The sequence below is a fragment of the Bactrocera dorsalis genome, chromosome 3 (assembly GCF_023373825.1).
Source record: "Bactrocera dorsalis isolate Fly_Bdor chromosome 3, ASM2337382v1, whole genome shotgun sequence".
NCBI lineage: Eukaryota > Metazoa > Arthropoda > Insecta > Diptera > Tephritidae > Bactrocera > Bactrocera dorsalis.
In genome coordinates, this window is record NC_064305.1 from 70,605,403 (window position 1) to 70,630,044 (window position 24,642).

General features: G+C 35.3%; 1 protein-coding gene across 1 annotated transcript; it reads left to right on the forward strand.

Moving 5' to 3' along the window:
* Positions 1 to 349: 349 nt before the first annotated feature.
* Positions 350 to 22,786, forward strand: LOC105221974 (uncharacterized). The gene is made up of 20 exons (XM_049452739.1): positions 350 to 616; positions 700 to 812; positions 3,072 to 3,222; positions 3,289 to 3,472; positions 3,541 to 3,727; positions 3,787 to 3,922; positions 3,997 to 4,133; positions 4,205 to 4,394; positions 4,462 to 4,618; positions 4,683 to 4,702; positions 12,767 to 13,090; positions 13,172 to 13,284; positions 19,383 to 19,533; positions 19,596 to 19,779; positions 19,855 to 20,041; positions 20,109 to 20,244; positions 21,686 to 21,822; positions 21,892 to 22,081; positions 22,158 to 22,314; positions 22,380 to 22,786. The coding sequence occupies exons 1-20, from the start codon at positions 460 to 462 to the stop codon at positions 22,438 to 22,440; spliced, it is 3,072 nt and encodes a 1,023-aa protein (XP_049308696.1). The 5' UTR covers positions 350 to 459; the 3' UTR covers positions 22,441 to 22,786.
* Positions 22,787 to 24,642: the final 1,856 nt, after the last annotated feature.

Sequence of the window (24,642 nt, forward strand, 5' to 3'; positions counted from 1 at the left end):
CCCGGCCACTATCAGTTATTAGCGCCTTTCTATAAGAAAAACTACATTTAATTGATAAATGTTGACTGGCTCTCTAACTTCAGCTCACCTTATTCTCTGTTTACAAAACTTTTACTACTCTACTATGCAATGTCTTATCTGCTCTCTTCAAACGGCGCAAATAAAATAAATTGAAGTACTTTTCGATAATGAATCAACGCGCCAAATCAGATAGGGACATAGGTATGCTTGTATGTTCTGTAATAAAAATCACCATTTTTTACTGCGACAGAATACTCTTCAATGTGATAATGTGGTCTGCTATATAAATTTAGGAGAGCAGACATATTTGAAAAGTATTTAAACGACTTGTACAACTGAAGCGAGCCATAAACCGATATAACAACACTTGGGATTCCAACCTAGACAGCGCATAAATAACTTGATTTTTTTCGAAGTAATCGCTGAAACGCTTGTGTTATGTCGATAGAACAAGAATCAATAGCCGCTGAAAAATTGCAGGCAATCGAGGAGGATAATAATAGTGAAATAGCCTCGAGTAAATCGGATGGAAAGAGAAAGTTTACAGTGATAGAACCAGCATTGTTTCTAAATTACATAGCGACAGCGTTGGCCGGTAGGACATTTTAAACGTGTTACCTTAAAACCGTGTACATGAAAAACGTTAATCGATTACTGCTTTTATTATGTTTATTTAAGGTGCTGTGCTACAAAATCAAGAACTCTACCAAACTTGTGTTGCCGTTTACGATTACGATGAGGAATTGTGTGAACCAATGTTGGGAGTTATAGCCAAAAACGCGACATCACAAGTGAGTACTCTCAAACAAGTTTTTTATTACGAACAGATATTATGTTGGAATTTGAAAATTTAGAACAATTGTAAAAGAGTGTTTTTTCAGTGTTATTTTCTGGTAGTTTAGTGGTTAGTTTAGTAAGCGATTTTATAAAGAAATCATTAATGGATTTCATGGTTTCGCCAAGCTTTGCTGAGTTGTGAATGGAACAAACAAGTGATATAAAACACATGTACAGACATAAAGCAATAAGGAAGGAACGAAAAAATCGAAAAGTAACCTTGTAATCATTTCGATATTAGTTTTGCGAAGCCATGACGGCTCATATAAAACAATATTCTTCTTTATTGGCGTAGATACCGCTTACGGGGTTATAGCCGAGTTTATATATAATAAATGAGAATATAAAGAAAGTGTAAGAAACTCGCGATTGAAAGGTGGCTATAGATGATTCATAACTACCTATTAATTTTCTGTCAATTGCTGTAAAACTCGGTTACAAAACTTAAATCTGTTCAAAAGTATAATTAGCGTGGATACTCATGGAACATTTCGGCAAGAATTGTCAATCTTTAAGTAACGAAGACGTGACGTAGACCCATATAGTTCTAAAAAATGTGCATTTGTAGTTCTACCAGACAGAAGTATTAATAAAACCAATTATAAATAGCAACAACTCCGGACGATAAGCTTCAGACTGATAACATAAAAAAAAAATTATAATTGATTACGAAAAAAAAAAATAAAATACTTATGTGGTAGTATTGGTTATCAGTAAAACAGCTGGTGGTAATAACAACTGACGGGCCTACTCAGGTGGATTCCCTGTGATTAAATGCCATAATAATTGAAATGTGTGACTCAGCTACGCTATCATTAACCAAAAAAAAAGTAATAATAATAAATGAAAACGTAAGCGTTTTTATCAGGGAATCTCCTCTAAGAAGAGTAAAAAAATTATTTAAAAGAAAATGGTTTTCTAACAGTGGCAGTCTCTTTAGTAGATAAAGCTGGAAATAGAAGTGTATATCCGGGAACAAAAGGTTTCGCCCGAAAATCCATAAAATACTTGGAAACTTCTTTTCTTGTAAAAAAAAAATAAATATTTAAGCAAGGTGGCAATAAGTCGTAATGACAGGAAGATCAGAAATGAATAAATATTTAGAAGTGGATAACAGTGAAAATTGAAAGGAGAACTAATTATATTTTCTTACTATTTGTAATAAGTAAGATATTGATGAAGTGCCTAGAATTGCTTTTCGGACTCAACGTTGCAATGCACTTAGTCTAAACTGACTGCTAAGACAGCCAAACAGGAGCCACAAACGTCTACAGAAACAGCAATGCTATTAGTTTTCAAGCAGAAGGAAGTTAATGTTATTAGCATAGCTTCTGTTAAATGACTTTGAAACTGAAAGAACGATAAAAGCAACGTAATCTTATTAACAGAAGTGAATACATGTTATTAGCAGGACACTGTTAACTAACTGTGTGACAGAAGAAATAAGAAAAACTGATTAAATAATATTAACAGGGAACTGTTCAATTAACAAAATGAATGAAAGAGCATTAATGTTATTAGTTGAGCGCTGTTACATGACTGACTGACTGAACGAATGATAAAAGCAACTTAATCTAATTAACAGAGCACTGTTAAATGACAAGGAAGCAAAATAATTCACAGAAGTGATAAATGTTAGTAGTAGAGCAGTGTTAAATAACCGTAAAATATTGTTATTAACGAGCAGAAGCGCGTTATTGTTATTTTCAGATCACTGTTAAATGATTGTGAAACAGAATAAATAACAAAAGCGAGTTAAGGTTATTAGCAAAGCACTGTTAAATGATTTTGAAACAAAATGAATGAAAGAAGAGCATTAATGTCATTAGCAGAGCACTGTTAAATGACTGTAAAACAAAATAAGTGCTAGAAGTAAGCTATTGTTATTAGCATAAAACTGTTAAATGACTGCGAAATATAATGAATAACAGAAACGAGCTAATGCCATTAACGGAGCACTGTTAAAGGGCTGTAAAATAAAGGGAATAACAGAAGTGAGTAACTGTTATTAGTACAGGACTGAATAACATAGACAAGTTTGTGTTATTGGCAGTGTATTGTTAAATGACTTCAAATCAAAATGAATGACAGAGATGAAGAAATGTTATTAGCAGAGCACAGTTAAATAACTGCTAATTGCGAAAAAATATATTTGAATAAATTAAAAAAAAATCATAATATTGTAATATATATATTTTCCAAATTGTTTCCAGGCCATCGAAACCCAAGTGCAACCCTATGTGGCCAGGATTATTATGGCGAGTTCGCTGATTAACAGCGTTTTGCCCGCATTCCTCAGTTTATTTATTGGACCTTGGTCGGATAAATTTGGACGCAGACCAGTGCTTGTAGCAACCTTCGCAGGTAAATAAACAATTACGCCATTATGATGAAATACAAAGAAATTAATTAAATTCATTGCTGAAACAGCGGCATTTCTCGGGCATGTTATAACGTCAATATTGGCGGGTATATCTATGGCGACACCGATAAATCCTTGGGTCTACATTATATCGTACATACCACTGGCACTAACTGGCGGCACCTGTGCCCTGATAGCGATGTCATTTTGTCTGGTTTCCGATGTCAGTGATGAGGGCGGCAGAGCTAGACGGTAAGTGATTTTGAAGCTATTTTGCGCACATAGTCGACAATTATTGAATTATTTTTCGTACTTTGTAGCCTGTTCTTGGTCGAGGGCGCTATGGGTATTGGTACACTAGTTGGCAATTTGATAGCCAGCTACATACTGGCCGCAACTGGTACTATCGGCGTATTCGTAATTGCTGGTAGTATGGATTTGGTAGCGCTACTTTATATCGCCATCTTTGTAACCGAAAGTTTGAACGTGAAACATGAAAGAACTAAGGTGAGTTGCAAATTTTAAATGCAGAAATGGTTTTTTTTTTAATATTTTTGTTATTTTAGTCGCATGTACGTGAGTTCTTCAAATTCGATTTGATTAGGGATCTGGTTAAAACTTGCCTGAAACGCAGACCGCACTATGATCGCGGCATCATTTGGTGTATTATGTTCGCCTTAATTTCGACAACCTTTGTGCAGCGTAAGTACTAAATTATTTATAAAACTACGAGTACATATAAGTTACACACAAATATTTTAATCTCTTCCTTACAGAGGGTGAAGCGAATGTAATTTATCTGTTTCTACGCAACAAATTCAATCTCACACTGCAAGAATTCACCACTTTCACCGCGGCCGGCATTGGTATCAAAATGATTGGTTGTGCCATCATTTTGATATTATTGCGTGTGGTGAGTTTCTATTGAAGTTAACACAGATTGCTTATAAAAACTAAACCACAACAACAAAAATCGTTTTACAGGTATTCAGCGCGCCTTTAACTGTGGTGGCTATACTTGGCTTGTTGGGTAGCTTTGCCGACAGTTTTATACGCGCTTTGGCGGAGAAGTTTTGGCAGATGTATGTGGCTGCGGTTGCGGGCTTCATGGGTGGCATTAACAGCCCCATGTTGCAAGCGGTACTTGCGAGTTTGGTGGACCGCACAGAAATCGGTAAAACTGCTATTTATTCATTTTTCAAAGAAAGTATAATTAATAAAAAAAAATTTGTGAATTTTAGGCAAAGTATATGCGGTAATTACCTCACTGCAAACACTATCGCCTTTGGCATCGGCGCCAGTCTACACCGGTATTTACAACGCGACATTGGTATCATATCCTGGCGCTTTCTACTTTCTCAGCTCTGCTCTCTATGTCGCAAACTTTTTCCTCATAACGTAAGTTCGCTTTAAGTACACGCTTGACACATTTACTAATTCTGTTATTTTTCGGCAATTTTAGGATTATATACATTATGCAGCGTAAGAGTAGTAACAGAGCAACGGCAGCCAATGAGACAGCTTAATGATCAATAGCCCAGTTGTATATGTACCAAAATACTTCTTCGAAATTCGAAAATAAATAAATATATCAACGTTAATTCACCATTTATGTATATGGATTTATAATGAGAGCGGCTGTGTTTTATGTTGAAATATTGTTAAAGCGAAAAAGTTACAAATATATTTATGCATAGAAAAGCATATGCATAATTATTTTTTAGTAAAAATTTTGTTTAGCAAAGTTTAAGATTACATTTATTTAGTGTTAATTAGCATAAAGCTTCTAATTCTAAGCATAGTATTAAGCACTTTTTTATAAATGAATAAATTAAGCGTAAATTTTGAAAGTCCTGTATTTGCTGCGTACTAAAATAGGTGCATTATGCTTAGCATATGCTCTGTAAATTTAAGGGTAAAGGCGCCAAAAACTTGGAGTTCCATCTAAACAAAAATATTGAATAAGCCTTTTTACGTTTACGTTAGATATACAAACCACTTTTCGACCAGTCGGTGATCCGGTGCAGCATTTCAACTATGGTGCTGCCATAGCAATTATACCAGAGAAAATAATCAAGCGCAGTTAAATCGCATGACGGCCGTTTAACTGAGCCATTGCTCGAAATTGACTAGTCGCCAAACCTTGCACGCATTGTGCTCATGCTTAAATGTGAAGCATGAAGTGGCAAGACGTCGGTCACCATCATGTTATAATGCTCGCTATTGATAGTAGCGGCATTTCCTGTCCGAATAAAAAAATCCGGGTTCGTTCCGATTACGTAGACCCCACTTCGTGGGAACGGACGGCATTTCCTGCTCTATTGCGAAAGAAATAAGGCCCGATGATTCTGCCATACCACAATCCGCACAAAACGGTCCATTTTTGACGAAATTTGATAAATTCCGAAAATATTTTTAAATCCAATTTTCTTATATGTATTTCAGGATTGTACCATTCCCTCAACGCAGCTTGATTGCGAATGACAATTATTGCATTACTCATACGCACTGTTGATCGTGGCGGTAAGTGCGGTTACACGAGAGCTGCTTGCACTTGAGAATAAAAAAGTTAGAAAAATAATTTTAAAAACTAAAAATTTATGCAACGCCGCATTATCTTAAACCAGATCAATGGGATTCCAACAGTGTAAAACTTTTCTGGTTTCTCGGCGAATAACTGCGACAAGTAATTTTCACAGGCTTCTCTTGATATACTCCATTAAGGGAGTTCTGCATTGTCCAAAATAAATGGTGGTCCGATAATGCTAGGTCAGGGCTATATGGTGGATGCATCAAAACTTCCCAGCCAAGCTCTCCCAGTTTTTGCTGAGTCATCAAAGATGTGTGTGGTGTAGCGTTGTCCTGATGGAAGACGAAGCCCTTTCTGTTGATCAGTTCTGACTGTTTTTTCGATTGCTTGCTTCAATCTTATCAGTTTCTGACAGTAAAATGTTAATAGTGGAGATACCTTTCCAATCTCACCAAACACTCAGCATAACCTTCCAAGGCGTCAATCCTGGCTTTACGACCACTTGTTGAGCTCCCCCACGCTTGGACCATGATCTTCCTCGCACATTATTGTCGTATTTGATCCACTTTTCGCCGCCTGTTACCATTCGCTTCAGAAATGGTTTGATTTAATTTCTTTCCAGCAAAGAATCGCCGATGTTAATTCGGTCCATTAAATTTTTCACAGACAATTCATGTAGTACCCAAACATCGAGCTTCTTTTTGCAGCCAGCCTTGTTTTAATTGTTCAAAATCGTTTGATGCTGAATGTTAAGTTCCTTAGCGATGTCATGGCTGCTTATGTGACGGTCCTGGTCAATGTTTTCCATAATTCATCGATTTTTTCTATGATAGGTCGAAAAGGGTAAGGTGCACCTTTCACATCGAAATTTCCAGAACGGAAGTGAGCGAACCATTGTTGTGCTACACGAACTAACACAACATCGGCTCCGTAAACTTCACAAATTTCATTAGTGACTTGCGTGGCATTCTTCCCTTTTTATACTCTCGCAACAAAGTTGCTAAAGAGAGTATTATAGTTTTGTTCACATAACGGTTGTTTGTAAGTCCTAAAACTAAAAGAGTCAGATATAGGGTTATATATACCAAAGTGATCAGGGTGACGAGTAGAGTTGAAATCCGGATGTCTGTCTGTCCGTCCGTCCGTCCGTCCGTCTGTCCGTCCGTCCGTGCAAGCTGTAACTTGAGTAAAAATTGAGATATCATGATGAAACTTGGTACACGTATTCCTTGGCTCCATAAGAAGGTTAAGTTCGAAGATGGACAAAATCGGCCCACTGCCACGCCCACAAAATGGCGGAAACCGAAAACCTATAAAGTGTCATAACTAAGCCATAGATAAAGATATTAAAGTGAAATTTGGCACATAGGATCGCATTAGGGAGGGGCATATTTGGACGTAGTTTTTTTGGAAAAGTGGGCGTGGCCCCGCCCCCTACTAAGTTTTTTGTACATATCTCGGAAACTACTACAGCTATGTCAACCAAACTCTATGGGGTCATTTCCTTCAGGCATTTCCATATACAGTTTAAAAATTGAAGAAATGGATAATAACCAAGCCCACTCCCCATACAAAGGTTATGTTGAAAATCACTAAAAGTGCGTTAGCCGACTAACAAAAAACGTCAGAAACACAAAATTTTACGGAAAAAATGGCAGAAGGAAGCTGCATTCAGACCTTTTTTTAAAATTGAAAATGGGCGTGGCGTCGCCCACTTATGGACCAAAAACCATATCTCAGGAACTACTCGACCGATTTCAATGAAATTCGGTATATAATATTTTCTTAACACCCTGATGACATGTACGAAATATGGGTGAAATCGGTTCACAACCACGCCTTCTTCCCATATAACGCTATTTTGAATTCCATCTGATGCCTTCTCTGTATAATATATACATTAGGAACCAATGATGATAGCGGAATAAAACTTTACACAAATACAGTAGTTGAGCTTAGGTATCCCTTGTGGAAAAATTGTCGTGATCGGACTATAACTTTTCAAGGTCCCTTATATCGAACACGAAAAACTCAGTGCCTAACCTAACCTAACCTAATTTTTCACCGAAAATATCGGTAAATCTCTCAGAATTTAATTCTAAATAATTTTACAGCAAAATAAAAAAATATGTAAATGACGGATAATGAAATCTCGATTATCACTTTATTGTGCGAGAGTATAAAATGTTCGGTGACACCCGAACTTAGCCCTTCCTTACTTGTTAAACAAAAATTTTAAAATATAGCGAATTTCTTCATTTTTTCATTCATTCTTCAACAGCTGTAACATTTTTTCAACTTCTCCGAATTTATTTTTTCGGTTTAATGAAGCTTAAAATCTAACCTTTCCAACACTATATGGTATGATACAGTGTCATTGGTAACATGTAGGATATACGACTGCAACGATATCAATTGACAATATACGAAAAGACTTTTTCGACTACCCAACATGTATTTTTATACCTTTTTAAAATATTTAACCCGTTGTTTGGGAGATATCTGTCCGATTTGACTGTTTCCAACAAATGATGCATACAATATTAAAATGCACCTGTGTATTAAATTTCATGAAGATATCTTAAAAAATTAAAAAAAAAAATTATAAGTTAAACTTCGACTTGAAATCTCTGCTTCGAAATCGATTTTTGACCCCAAGTTTCTTAATCATATTTCAAGAATAATGCGTAGAACATTTTTGAATATACCATTATTCCATTTTTCTGATACCCTATAAATCGACCCCCTCTAGCATACTATATGTATATAAATATGTTTCGATACATTAGACCAATTCGTTTTTTTTTTGTTTCGATTTTGTTATCAAGTTGACAAACAAATATTATTAGCTAATCACAATAACGGAAATGCCATACTTTTGCAACTTATGACTTTAGAGAAATACAGACACACTTATGCATATTAGACACATTAACTTGGAGAGCACTCATTCTGAATATACAAACAGCTGTTATTGACATACATACATAATAGAACTTTAAGTATATTTTATAATTAAATTACTTAATTACTTAAATGTTCAACAAATGCTTTTTCGTTGTCGCAAATTGAAATTAACTGTTCGTTTGCTTAACAGTAAATGTTAGCACATAGCAGATATTTACAATGTATTACTCATACGTCATAAGTGTCTAACAGGAAATATACATATTTACCTAATATAAATGTCACAACATAATTAATAAGAAATATGTACTTATATATGGCGGAATAGAAGAAAGATAAAATTATTTAAGGCAGATAATTTATTATTTTTCTTTGACACTTTGAAGTACAAAGATTAGTAAAAGAAATCTATTACGGTTTTAATACCATACCATAGATGGCTTTCGTAATACTGGAATGCATCCATAAAGATAAGATTTCATACTTAGAAAACTTTTCAGATAATAATAGGCCAGTTGAGCACTTTTTTACCGAAAAATGTTTTTGTTTTGATTTTACTGTAGAGATGTACTCAATTTGTACGCAATGACAGATAAGCGTTAGATTAGATCAGCAAGAAACTTATTTAGTGTACTTTACACATAGAGAGTTTACAGGCATAGAGTTTTCTATTTTCTGAGTGGGTATTTGTTAGACTATCAGGCAAAGTAAACAGATGTTTTTGACATTTACGAGCATTTTTCAAAATACTGTTATATTTCAGACCAAGTTTCATACAGATATCTCAATTTTTACTTATGTTACAGCTTGCATGGACGAACGGACGGACAGACAAACAGACAGCAACACGTATTTCAACTCGCCTCGCCATCCTTATTATTTGTATATATGTATATATATAACCCTATATCTGTCTCGATTAGTTTTAGATGATGCATACTCGTACAATCATTGAACAAAACTCTTATACTCTCTAGCAACATGTTGCCAGAGTATAAAACAATAAATGAAGATCAAATACAATTTCCAGTATTCAATTTTCAGTATTTCCGATACAAATTATAGTAGTGAGGCCTTGAAACTATTTATTTATGTTTATATGATTAGTTGAAGCATATACCTAAACAGATTTAGTGTTGCCTATCATTATCACAAAAGTGATTCCTCGCTCATAAAAATGATAAATGCCACTCAGCCGAAAGTGACTAAAATTGTTGGTTGCAATTAGGTTTTTATTTTCGCCTCTGAGTCATCGCAAAAGGGTAGTTTTCCATTTAAAATTAAAATTTGATTAAAGAAAAAAGTGATTAAGTAGCTATGTACTTAAGTTTTTTTTTAAGAATTAATTGTAGTTAATATTACTTTTGAAATAAGACATGTAAAATGGAAATTAAAAAATACAATAAAATACACACTGTCCAGAAAGTACTGGGAATTCTTCTTTCAAATCTCCCGCTTATATGGAAGACAGGTAAATTTGTTTCATAGGTCAGTTCTTAATTATGATGGCAAAAATTAGCGCGATCTGTCAACCAGTGTGTTTACAGCCGCTGTTTATGTCAGTCGACGGATTTAAACTCATCATTCTGATCATTTCTATATCTACATATAACCCTATATCTACTTCGATTAGTTTTAGGTAATACATACAACCGTTAGTTGAAGAAGTTTACAAAACTCTGTTGCAACATGTTGCGAGAGTATAAAGATACATATAATGGAGGAGCATGGAGGGTCGCTATAAACAGTGTATAATTCTCGTAGGAAACTATTTTGAATGAATAAAACGAATTTTGACAAAAAAAAGAGATGTGTACGAGTATGACTGTGGTAGGCCAGGGACGTTTCAATTGACCTGTTTAACGAAAGGATTTTTGACTCCATAAAATGTAAACAGCGAAGGTAATTGATTACATCAAATGTAAACACAAGGGTAATGGACTCTTTAAAGAGAAAACAAAGGCCCTTGTTCGGTATCTTTTCCTTCTCTACTTGAATCATCAAAAAATATGTAAAGCTTCAATAAACTTTTTCCGACAAGTATGTGAAAAATTTCATCCTTTCATATAGGTAGGAGCCCCCCTTAATGCAGAAAATGTGTGAAATTGGTCTTCAAATTATTCCTACTCTTATATACCACATATTTTCAAAAAATCTATTTTTTTTATTTTATTTTCGTAATGCACACCGGACCGATATATCCGGTTAATGTTTCCGAAGTTACAAGCAAATTTGAAAAGGCGTTTTCAGAGCGCATGGAAGTTTGAGGCCAAACTTTAAATAGGAAAATTGAAAAATTCGGGAAAATTCGCTGTATATAACCGCTTAAGGTTGGTCAAAACGTGTGATATTTTAATGAAATTAATTGGAAATGTTTCCTAAAAATTATATATGGTTTAACGGTGAATATGTAGGGAGTTGATGTAACCCCTCGCCTAAATCTCATATCCCTAATAAAGCGAATTTCCATCCTTTACACCGTAAGTAATATATTGGGTAGCCGAAGAAGTATTTTCGTATTTTGCCATAGATGTCATTGCAGTCGCACATCTCCAGTGCCAACAATCACATTGTGTCATACCATATAGCGTTGGAAAGGTAAGATTTTAAGCTCCATTTAACGCAAAAAAAATTCGGGGAAGTTGAAAAAAAGTTAGAGCCGTTAAAAAATGAGAGAAAATAATGAAGGAATTCGCTATATTTTAAAATTTTTGTTTAAAAAGGGAAGAATTCCATACAAGCCACCAATGACGGAGACGATGTTGTACTTTCGTTCTGGACATTTCCATGTGAAAGATGTACCTCGCTCTGGTCGACCTATCGTTGAAAAAATCGATGAAATTATGGAAAAGATTTACGAGGACCGTCACATAAGCAGCCATGACATCGCTAAGGAACTTAACATTCAGCGTTAAACGGTTTCGAACCATTTAAAAACAGCTACCTACAAAAAGAAGCTCGATGTTTAGACACCACATGAATTGTCTTTGAAAAATTTAATGTACCGAATTAACATCTACGATTCTTCATTAAACAGAAATTAAATCGAACCATTTCTGAAGCGAGTGGTAACAGGAAACGAAAAGTAGATCAAATAGGACAATAATGTGCGAAAAAGATCATGTTCCAAGCGTGGTGAAGCTCAACAAGTGGTCGTAAAGCCAGGATTGACGCCCCGAAAGGTTGTTATGAGTGTTTGGTGGGATAGGAACGGTAACATCCACTATGAGCTGCTCCAGCCTGGTCGAACAATTAATTCTACATTTTACTCTCAACAACTGATAAGATTGAAGCAAGCATTCGAAAAAAACGGCCAGAACTGACCAACAGAAAGGGCTTCGTCTTCCCTCAGGACAACGCTAGACCACACACATCTTTGAAGACTCGGCAAAAACTGGGAGAGATTGACTGGAAAGTTTTGATGCATCCGCCATATACCCCTGAGCTTGCACCATCGGATTACCAATTATTTCGGTCAATGCAGTAAAGTTGGCTTCAAGAGAAGCCTGCGAGAATTACTTGCCGCAGTTATTCGCCGAGAAACCAGAATAGTTTTACATTGATGGAATAATGTCTCTAGCGGAAAAATGGCAAAAAGTGGTCTACCAAGATGGTACATATTTGGTTCATTAAAGTTCATTATAAATATAAAAAAAAAATAAGTTGAAGTGGTCTTTAGTGGCTGCCATTCTCGTGGAAGGTAGGTACAGGAGAAACTTTAAACAAAATATCGACTTTGATAACATACATAGTTACCACTACCTGCCGTCCACTAGTTCTTAGAATACTCGTGTTTATGGCTTTAACGCTGCGAGTTTGAAATAAATGTAAACAAATAAAGATTATTTGGCAATTATAAAGTGTTAAGAGAGCCCAAAAAGTACCTGCCAATGATGAGTCAACGCTTTTAATGTTGTGTTGATCTATGTATTTGGCTTTGCCAGCTACAACAGCAAACATTGAAATGCTCTCGTTATCTCACACTCTATTTAAACTGCACAGATGTGTAAAGTCCGTATATATTAACTTAAAAAAAGTTTAAAGCGATATAGTATAAACTCGGATGCGCAGCTGTACGGAGTAAATTTGTGCGACTGATTTTTGCTGATTTAAAACGAATATTAATTTAAACAAACAACACACAATGGCAGCGCGTCGGCCAACCTCGTTGAATCTGAATGCGAGACACTCGACTTCTCTCGAGCAGTTCGTCTTCGAAGTTGGTACTGCGATGCCGTTAACACCCGGTTCAACACCGGAAATTACGCCGTTACCGTTATTTCCAATAACCGAAACCGAAACCGAAACCAAAACAGCAGAAGCTGTACCGAGTACCAATAATAATATGGCTTCAAACCGATTTGTGGAAAAAAATAAACGCACCGTGATTGAGCCGGCGGTCTTTCTGGTTTATGTTGCCACTGCAATGGCCGGTAAGACACTTGTTTTGTGCATTCTACAAAAGTGCCAATTTGAAAAGGACTTGTTCGAATAAATTTTTTTTCGAAAAATAGGTGCCGTTTTGCAGAATCAACAACTCTATCAAACCTGCCACGCTGTTTATAATTATGATAAAGAACTCTGTGAGCCAATGCTGGGAGTTATTGCTAAAAATGAGACTTCCAAAGTGAGTACACGCATTACGCAAATTATTTTAATTATACATACACATGTAGGTAATTAAATTGCAGTACATAGTGGTAATTAAAGTAATTATTTACTATTAAATAAAACAATTTATATCCAGTGATAATAATTGTAGTGAGTGAATGTGACCAGTGCCATAAGTCACATGTTCCGAATATTAATGAAAATCAAATTAAGTGAACTTAAAGAGTTGTGTCAAATAGAATAGGAGAAAACGGTGGGATAATCGAACCTGTAGCGTTCTTTTACGCTTTGGAGCGGGTTCATCGTATGCAGTCCACTTGGACGACTGTGATTGGACTTTGGAGTGAAATAATGGAGCCAGGTTTCATCCATTATCACATACCGACGCAAAAATTCAGGTTTATTGCGCTTGAACATCTCTACTCATCATCATACATCACTACTCTGAATCACCAACTCGTCGTTGAGTTTCATCAAAAATGAGCTAACGCGGGATCTACTTTGCATAGAACTTTCTCATACCCAAATATAAATTCGGGTACCCAAGCAACAAATTCTAATAACCATGACGTCAGAATTATACGCTGTATTTGGTAGGATCAGAAAAGCGAACTATATTATAAGTTTCTAAAGCCGAGTGAAACCATTAATGGCGAACGCTATTGAAAAGATCAAATTGTAGCAACGTTTGCCAAAAAATGCCCGGAATTCGCTGCTAGAAACGAGCAAGCAAATTTTCAAAATGCAACTCTCGGACTAATGTTGCAAGACCAGTTAAAAATTGATTGCAAAACAGCGGCTGGAGAGTTGTGCTTCACACGCTTTACAATCAGCTTCTAAATCCTATTTGTTCCACACGATGTAGAAGGCCTTCACTGGAATACAGTGCACATAAGTACAAGGCATCAAAATTGTTCTTGATTCATTTTCGGTCACCAAGTCGGCGCAATTCTTTTGTGATTTAATCCACAAAATATCAGAAAATGGAAAATGCTAAAGCTTCAGATGGGGCATACTTTGAAAAACACTGCTGTGCATTTTTTTTAATAAACGTTAACATTTTAAAACCACGCAAATATAATTTTAGACCCAATACTACTCTCATGCATACAAGTATTTGTTGAAATTCCTCCGACTTTTTTCCAACTTTTACTTTTGCCTTTATAATTACAGTTAACGGATATTATTATACAAATAGACTGGCTAGCTCTATTTACCAGATTTAGCGATAATCCAATAATGCTCTTCATCCGGTTAGATTTCTATCTTTATTGAGCAAACAGAAATACATACATACATGTAGAATATAAACGAATCTATATGTATGACTGAGCAAAGAATTTTCGTCTATCGTCCGTCTATATAAAATCTCTATTTACATATTTCCTCAGTATGTGGTACTAATTAACTCCGTTATGTTTGCTCACTAATAAACAGTAATGAGGTGACAGCTTATGGTGGAAATAATTATCTAATTTTCCACAATGTAAGCTTAGATAAAGTGCAAAAATATAATAAACATATATAAGTAGGAGCTAAGTTCGGGTGCAACCTGCACTGCGGCAAGTAATTTCCACAGGCTTCGCTTGAAGCCAACTTTACTCAATTAAGGGAGTTCTGTATTGACCGAAATAAATGGTAGTCCGATGGTGCAAGGTCAGGGCTATATAGTGGATGCATCAAAACTTCCCAGTCAAGCTCTCCCAGTTTTTGCCGAGTCATCAAAGATGTGTGTGGTTTAGCGTTGTCCTGATGGAAGACGAAACCCTATTAATCGGTTCTGGCCGTTCTTTTTTTTTCAATCTCATCAGAGTAAGGTGCATCTTTCACACCGAAATTTATATACAAATAATTTATAGAGCCTCCGACTTTTCCTTCTCATTGTTACAAGCTTCTTGGCAAACTTAATATACCTTGTTCAGGGTATAAAAATGCTTAATTTAATAATAACAGTGCTTATCAATAAACAGGTGGGCGTCTAGCATTTTTGCTTGTCATTCACTGCCGATTCATTCAAATATGCAGGCTCGTATGTAGATCCCCTGTCATTATTAATGCTATAATTATAAATAGTTAAGACTTGTTAAGTCATTATTATTCAATGCAGGCTGCACTCACGATTATAGCCAACGTCACAGAAACGTTTTCACCTCAAGAAACCTTTTTGGGTATTTTTAACATTTTGGATTTTAGGTGGATAGCTGTCAAAATAAACATGTATTATTGACATTTCGCATACCAGCATATAAATTACGATACAAATACAGCTTTAAACGGTTCCGGTCGGACGTGGCAAAAAACAGAGCAGACCTAAAACCGTTTCTTTATTGGAGAATTTTGGTAAGCGAAGAATGTCAAAATTTACACGACACTAAAGCCATAGAACATTCAATGCTTTTTTAGTAAGTTACTACAGTAAACAGTAATTGTAGGCAGCATGACTATAGAGAAATTTGTTCTATATTCCTTGAATTCCTAGAATCAAATTATTCTTCTGATACAAATAGTATTAAAAGTTAGGTTTATTGCAGGCCGTAGCCTCCAAAAACCTGCCAGACAAATATTATGTAGCGTATTATTTCATTGTTTGACTCATAACGCCACTTATCTTCATACCCATTTGGGGAATTTTTTTAATTTGTTTACATATATTTATCTCTCTATTGGCAATTGCCAATAATGAGCGTTAATACACACAGCTGAGCGATTACCACTCTCTCTTTAGTTTGTTGTTTACAATTTTAAATACTAAATTGGTATTCACACGCACCAACGCGAAGCTCTTTTCTTGCTGATTTGTTTTATTGAGAGAGCGCACATGATCTTTTGGCTGAACTTGTCAAAAATGCCACCAAATAGACTATTGAATAAATATTGTTCTGAAATAAATGACGAAATCAGTTGAGTATTCAAATATATTAAACAATTGTACGTCCTATTCGCCGTTTGAAATATATTATTGACACTCGAGGAAAATATTTCTCTGATAATATTATAGCTTTTTGTCAAAAATAGAAACGAGAACCAAAAAATACCCAAGACATACAATAAAAATCTCAAAACTTATTTCACATAGTGGCAACACCGTCAAATGTTATCAACAAAAGCGCATTTTGACCGCGCTCTCTCGAATCAAAAAGCGAGCGAAGTGCAAACCAAACAATGAAATATCAAAATTGTTTTGTTTAGTAGTGATTTACAACACTTATTAGACACTTAATTGGAAAGTTGCTGTGATCGAACTTGTAAATTAATATATAATAATTGAATTTGTAAATTGATAATTAAAGTACAAACATGCCACAAAGCAACGCAGAGGAACGCGAAATTTTATTTTTACCAACAAATCAAGAGCACGATGATATTTCTAATTCTGTCGCTGAGCCCACGCTTACGCCCCCAAAGCCGCCAAAAAATCGTACGATAATCGAACCGGCTGTGTTTTTAATATACGTTGCCTCAGTGCTTGCAAGTAAGTTTGCTTCAAAAGTTAGAGATTTTTTTGCAAAATAAAAGTATTTCACAAGTGTAAAACTCCAAAAAACAGGCGCTGTGTTGCAAAATCAGATGCTTTATCAAACGTGTACGGTGGTTTACGAGTATAATGCGACTGTGTGCAAGCCGATGTTGGGTATTGTGCCAGAAACGAATCAAACAGCTGTGAGTAAAGCGAGTAAAATTATACTGAATATTTTAAAATTATTTATTTTAAATTTTCAAAAATATTGTTTAAAAAAAAAGAGTATATGATTAAAAAAAAATTATATTTTTTTAAATAAGTTTACATTGTTAAAAAAATTAATATAATTCTCTAAACTTTCAAAAATTGTTATTAAATGTTGCATTAAAAAAAATGGAGAAAAATTAATAACAAAAGTATTTAAAATTTAATATCTGACATACTTCCTGCCATAAATACTGACTCACATGAAAAATAGTGCAATATCATTTCGTTCATTTAATAAATTTTTGCATTTGCGTACTATTTTAGTACTGAAAATTATCGTTTATGGATATCAGCAATAATGACTAACCACGATAAAGGTGATAATTATTGAGCTCTGTTAAAAAATAATAAATTACTAATAATCCATTACGAAGCCAAATTAAAATAAGTATGAGACAATTTTACAAATTGGTATTTGGTTTGCCTAGAGCACAATTCTTTTTTACACCTAACGGTATTCATCATTTTCAACACAAAATTAAAATCACAAGTTCGTTCGACAACTCAACGATACCAGAGTAAGCGGGTATTAAAAAGGGTGGTATTGGGCAAACAATTAATGCCTCCATATGAATTTGTATTAAATTCATGGCTTTTGGGTCAAAACTTAGCTATATTAGAAATTTAAAGCCTACTATTTATATAGAAAACTAAAGAATATTTAAATAATTAGCAAATTGGCATCGCAATTGGAAAATGTTAGGTACAAAGGTATGGAAATATTTCGACCTTGACGTGTTATTTCTTATTTGATTTTCCGCAGAAGTTTTCATAACAGGTCAATCGAAAAGTCCTCGGCCTGACACATAGATAACGCAACTGGAATTAAATTCATATGATTTTAGTTAGCCCTAACCTTTAAATGGCGCTTGTATAAAACAGCAAAAACTGAACGCAGTAGACGCCCAAAAGGATTTGTCACCGACGAAAACATGAAAAAAGTCTCTAAAATAATTTTTGATGACCGTAAAGTGAAGTTGTTTCAGGTAGCAGACACTATAAAGATATTAACTGAATGGGTACATCATATCATTCACGAATATTTGGGTATGAGGAAGGTCTGAGCAAACTACACACATAGGTGCCACGCGAGCTCACTTTTGACCAAAAACAACGACGAATTGATGATGCGGAGCAGCGTTTGGAGATGTTCAAGAGTAAGAGTTTTGCATCCATCATTTCACCCCGAAGTCCAATTGACAGACATCCGCATGGAATAATTTTTATTGATTACCTTGAAAAAGCAAGGGCCATTAGTGACTATTACCATAGCGTTATTGGACCGTGGGCCGAAAGACGGTAACATTTGAAGAAAAAGAAGGGTATGTTTCGCCAACACAATGCAGTGTCCAACTGCTTCCGCATCTATAGTATTCTCCAGATCTGATTCCTAGAGATTGTTTTATTGCCTTTTTCTTTACATGATGTTATGATTATGAGATTATGACCTTCATAGGAAAGCAATGAATATCAAAAAATAAGTGTAAATACTTCAAAGAGTCGGTCTACACAAAGTTGAGCAAAAAGCACGACGCCGTATTCCTTTTGAAGCCTAATTTACAATATTTTTTAGGCTCATAGTCTTAATGGCAGCTAATTAGAATAAATAATAAATAACTCTCAAAGAATTTGGTACACTGAAAGGAGTAAAACTCGGTAAAAACTAAAGCCACTTTCATAAGTATCTTATTTAAAACGACTACAAATGAACACACTCCAGTAACTTCTTGTAAGAGAAAAATGAAGGAAAAAATTTAAACTTGAGCCGTACCAAAGCAATAAGTAATACCCCTAAAAGGAGTATAAAAATTGTTATCTTAAGAGTTTATATGGCAACTATGACATGGTCAAAGGATCAGCAGGATCAGCGCAGTAACAAATTGGCTAATCAGAAATGGTCTCGCCACCAACCCAAATCTGGGTTCTTATAAAAACATGTATCTAAACACACAGACAGCTTCACACACTTTGACTTCATACCGGATCACTTGGATCCGAACTCTCTCAGCTACTTCTCCGCCCATATACCGACTAGGAGTTTGTGGGTGGGAAGAAGCCGTTAGAGAAGTGGGACAATGAGCTTCTTTACGTATAGATCAAAGCTTTGGGGGAAGGTTGGTGGAGGGGTTTACTGTCAGGAGCTCTCTTTCAGACTTTCTGGCTATTGCAGTGTCTTCCACGCTGAGGTTGCAGCCATTAAGAAAGCAGTAGATTTACTGCTCCGGAGTGCAGCCTCCTACAGAGGAGTAACCATTCACTCAAATAGTAGAGCGGCGATACTAGACTTGAAATCCTACTTAGGGTTAATTTATATTTTATTTCAATTTAATTATAACTTTCATTTGTTTTCTTCAACAAATTATTTTATATACTACTCGTATTTAAAGGAAATCGAAACCAAAATACAACCCTATGTGGCCAACATTATAATGACGAGTTCGGTGATAAGCAGTGTTTTGCCTGCATTCCTCAGTTTATTTATTGGACCTTGGTCGGATAAGTTTGGACGCAGACCGGTGCTTGTGGCAACTTTCTCAGGTAAGCAATTTCTTTTAATAATTAAAAAACAATTAATGGAACGTAACGTTTTCATCTAATAGCGGGCTTCATCGGACACACTATAACAACAATTCTCGCAGCAATTTCTCTGTTAACACCTTTGAATCCATGGGTTTATATATTATCGAATATACCATTGGCTTTGACCGGTGGCACCTGCGCGTTAATAACAATGGTATTTTGTCTAGTCTCCGATGTGTCGGACGAAGGCGGTAAGGCGAGACGGTAGGTGTTGAGAAAAACTAAATTTATTAAAGTCGTTGCTTAAATATTTTTTTTTATATACCCTCCCATATATAGTATGTTCTTTGTGGATGGCGCTCTGGGTATTGGTATCCTTATTGGCAATGTGATCAGCAGTTATATACTGGCTGGAACCGGTACCATAGGCGTATTCACCATTGCTGCCAGTATGGATTTGCTAGCGTTGCTGTATTTGCTCTTCTTCGTCGACGAAAGTTTGAAGATACAACACGAACGAAAAGAGGTAAATGGTTTAATGTCTGGGAAACCTTTTGAAAATGATACTGAAATTTCATTTTACCTTTCATTAGTCACACTTGCGAGAGTTCTTCAAGTTCGGCTTGATCAAGGACTTGGTAAAGAGCTGTCTAAAACGCAGGCCACACTATGATCGCGCCATTATTTGGTGTATAATGTTCACCTTGGTCACGACAACATTTGTAATGCGTAAGTATTGATTATTTTTAACACCTTTCTGGTGATTCTGGGGGGTTTTTGAGGTAAAACTTCTTTAAGAACGGTATAACGAACTCGAGCGAAATTGCGTTAGAAAAGAGAATGCAGTCTTGAGCGCAGTATATAGAGCACTTAGTAACGGATTGTGATATTTTTAAGTTTGTTGCGCGTTAATCAAAACGAAATAGTTCGAAAGTTGCCACCTGTACGAAAATATTTATGTGGAAAAACTAGACAGCAAAAATAAAACATAATAATTTCCAAAAATTTTGGAAAAACGTTATAACTAAATTTTGAACAGGGTTGCCAACTGTACAAAAAATATTTATTTCGTAAAACTAAACAGGAAAACGAAACTATAATTTCGAAAAATTTTGAAAAAGCTTATGTGCGGTTATAAATAATTTTTGAACACGGTTGCCACCCGTTTCAAAATTTTTAATCAGTAAAATAGATAAGTTTAACGATTTATAACAATATGGCGGCTATCAACTGTACGTTTTGGAGATGTTGGTTGAAAAATAAATTGGATGAAGTTGCCACCTGTTTTGGAAATATAATTTTTAATGAAATACTGTACTATTTATTAAAACATACCGATATAAATAATTCTTATTTTAGAGATATTTTTAAAGAGTTGGCACTTTTTCATTTTTTCAAACAAATTGCCAGCTGTTTTGGAAATATATGTGACCTGGTCTACGAAAAGGGAGCTAACGTGCGAAAATCAGTTTTCTGGGAAACAGCTGTTAAAAATAAACAACTCGTTTCGTCAACTAAAAAGTGAAAATTGATTTTTTGACACCTAAGCCCCCTTTCCGTAGACCAGGTCACATATGTATATTTTTTTATGAAATATTGAATTAAAGCTATCAAAATATATAGTTTTAAATAAATATTATTTTACTTTAGAATTGTTTTTTTAAGAGTTGCCACCTTTTCATAATTTTTTTTCAAGTGAATTGCTAAAATAAACTTAATATTTTAATATTGGTTACAAATATAAGGCATTTGTGAAAGACATATAAATGTAATGTGTTTTAGGTAAATTTTAGTTTCAGCGGATTTTTGTATAGAGTTGCCTCCTATTTGAAACTTTACAATCAGTAAAGCGCATAAGGTTAACGAGTTATAGTGATTATCAAACTGTAACGGCTCAGGAAGACTTTGCGAAAACATAATTTGGGGCAGAGTTGCCACCTCTTTGAAAGTTTGAATTTTTAATTTTAAGTGAAATACTAACCTATAGACATCCAATAGTTTTACGATTTATTTGAAAGATATTTTTTCAAAGAGTTGCCACTGGTTAATTTTTGTTAACTAAAATCAACCTTGGAATAGTATATATTATCAAGCATTTTTCAAAGACTTGATATACTATGTACTATGCACATCGACATGCTTGAAATAGTGAATACATTTTTCTTTACAGAGGGTGAATCCAATGTATTTTATCTGTTTCTACGCAACAAATTCAATCTCACGCTGCAGCAATTCACGACCTACAATGCCGTCACGATCTGCATTAAAATGGTTGGTTGTGGTCTCATTTTGCTATTGTTGCGAGTGGTGAGTTTAAAGAGTTAATATCAAATATTCTGTCAAAAAATAACAATAGTATTCCAAAATTATTTACAGCTATTCAAGGCACCTCTTATAGTTGTCGCCATGCTTGGCTTGTTGGGTTGTTTCACCGAGAGTTTAATACGCTCATTGGCGCAGGCATTTTGGCAGATGTACTTGGCCGCGACTTGTGGCTTTATGGGTGGCATTAACAGTCCGATGTTGCAAGCGGTACTCGCGGGTTTGGTAGAAGCTACCGAAATCGGTGAGTTGGCGCAAGAATTTTGGGTTTCGATACAAATTAAATTGCAACACTTTCTTTATTTGTTTTTGTACTGCAGGTAAAATCTATGCTGTGATCTCTTCATTGCAAACACTTTCGCCACTGGCTTCGGCGCCGGTTTACACCGGCATTTACAGAGCGACACTGGAGTCATATCCTGGTGCGTTTTACCTGCTGAGTGCCGCAATTTATTGCATCAGCTTTGTGCTTATTACGTAAGTGTATTTTAAATAAAAACTACTTAAAAATAACAAAATTATTAATAATATTACTTTTTCAGCGTCTTGTTTATTATGCAACGAATCGGTGCCAAAGCTGCCAGGCAACAGTCAACGGCTTAGGAAAATGTTTAGCAGAATTCTGTTATTTGTATAAACAAATTGATACCAAAGCAAAATTTTTATAGAAAAAATATATTAAACCAGTATTTATGTACTTGCATGTATATGTGTGTCTGAATAATGATTAAATAGACTTAAGGTTTGTTTTAAGTTCACTAAACATAATTGCATCCATTAAACTGAATGTAATTTCTGTATATACATTTCTTGTATGTAAGTATGTATGTTAAGCGTAAAAAATTAATTAAGGGATCATATTTGCATATACTTGTGAATATTAATCATGTAGGTCTATGTTGAACAAAACTAAAAATTATTTACAAAAAAATGAGTTGCCTATTTTTTTAACGCAAATGGGATAAGGAACTGAGTTCAAACACAACTACGCAGGTTGCCTTGTATATTTGGGGATTAAAGAATAGAAACAATTATTAATCATCGAAAATCGCTTTATTGTTTTTTAAAATATTCTTCATCAAGATCTATACACCTTCGCATCGCTGATATGGAGGTATCTCCAAAACATTTGTTCTGAACTCATCAAACGCCTCTTCAGGTAATCAAATCGATGTTTTTAGTGCTCAAAAAAGCTGTTATTTCAGTCGATATGTCGGAGCTTGCATTGTCCTGATGAAGAGTGACCCGTTCTCGGCGGTTGGATTTCCTGATTACTTGAAAGACAATTGGCTAAAAATAGTTGTGCACCGCTCAACAGGCAACTATTTGCTTGGAAGCGCCCCGTACGCGAACAACGTTTGTTGGATTGGGCTCATCTTGAAACATCCATACAGTTGACTGCTGTTTACTTTCGGCCCCGTACGCGTAAAACCACAATTCATTGCTTGTCACGTTGTCACAGACGTGTTTCGCAGCACCGTTGTCGTTTTTTTTTTTTTTTACTTTTTTCTGAGCGATCGACAAATTTTGATGATTTTCTACAGTCAATTGTTCATGCAATACTGAATGTAAGCTGATGCCACTAATGCCCATAGTTGTCTCAATCTCACGATAGGTCACATGACAATCTTACAATTTCAGTTTGCTCACAGCATCAATAGTTTCCGGAACAACAAATGATTTAGACAACCTCCCTGAAATTCGTTTTGGAGTGATCTGCGACCTAGGTTCATTCAACATACCATCGATAACGACTGATTCTTGATGAAGCTTCATCGCCAAAATTAAATTAAGTTCATAGATGCACTGTTGAGAAGATAACCCACGTCGAAAGATAAAAAAAATAAACGCGCGAAAATGTTCGCTATTTTTTTCCAGACTGAGAAATATTTACTCTGGTTGACAGCTATGTATGCTCGATCTGAACAACTTTTTTGAAGATTTCACTGTTAGTTAACAATCACGGTAACTCAAACATACCCACAGGACATACGAGGTGTGTTCAAAAAGTATCGCGACAGTTTGTTGACAGTTTTCTTCGATTACAGGGGCGTGGTGCATTATGAGTTCTTGCTACAGGGAAAAACGGTCAATAAGGAATATTACCTGCAAGTTATGCGGAATTTGCGCGAAGCAATCCGCCAGAAACGCCCGGATTTGTTGAAGAACAAAAATTGGCTTTTGCACCACAATAACGCCCCTGTTCACACATCGTTGCTTGTGCGTGACTTTTTGGCCAAAAACAACACACTAATGATGCCGCAGCCACCGTATTCCCCAGATCTGACCCCTTGTGACTTTTTCTTGTTCCCTAAACTGAAGAGGCCCATAAAAGGACGACGTTACGCTTCTCTTGACGAGATAAAGACGGCATCGAAGGAGGAGCTGAAGAAGATAGAAAATGATTATTTGAAGTGCTTCGAAGATTGGAAAAACCGTTGGCACAAGTGTATAATATCTCATGGGGATTACTTTGAAGGGGACAAAGTAGATATTCATGAATAAATAAATAATTTTTGAAAAAACACAAAATTCGCGATACTTTTTGAACACACCTCGTATCAAAGGAAAATTTGTTTAGATCAAACGCTGTAATGCAAAATAAGATCAAGTTGCGGCAATGGATGAAAGACAGTGGATAGGAATTTGATGATCGTTGCCTATTGAGTCCGCTGAAAGGTTATTGTCTGATAAAAATTAGACTACTGAAAACGCAACGGTGAGCCGGTAAGGTCTCATTTATTTTCACCGACTATTTTCAGCATCAGATCAAATTGTTCGGCCAAAGTCTGAGAACACATGTAG

Excerpts from the sequence above, each read along its gene's own strand:
- LOC105221974 (XM_049452739.1), top strand. The coding sequence starts at position 460 with ATGTCGATAGAACAAGAATCAATAGCCGCTGAAAAATTGCAGGCAATC. Across the intron at positions 21,823-21,891 it reads TTTTGCTATTGTTGCGAGTG|CTATTCAAGGCACCTCTTAT; the intron begins GTGAGTTTAAAG and ends AATTATTTACAG. Across the intron at positions 22,315-22,379 it reads ATCAGCTTTGTGCTTATTAC|CGTCTTGTTTATTATGCAAC; the intron begins GTAAGTGTATTT and ends TTACTTTTTCAG.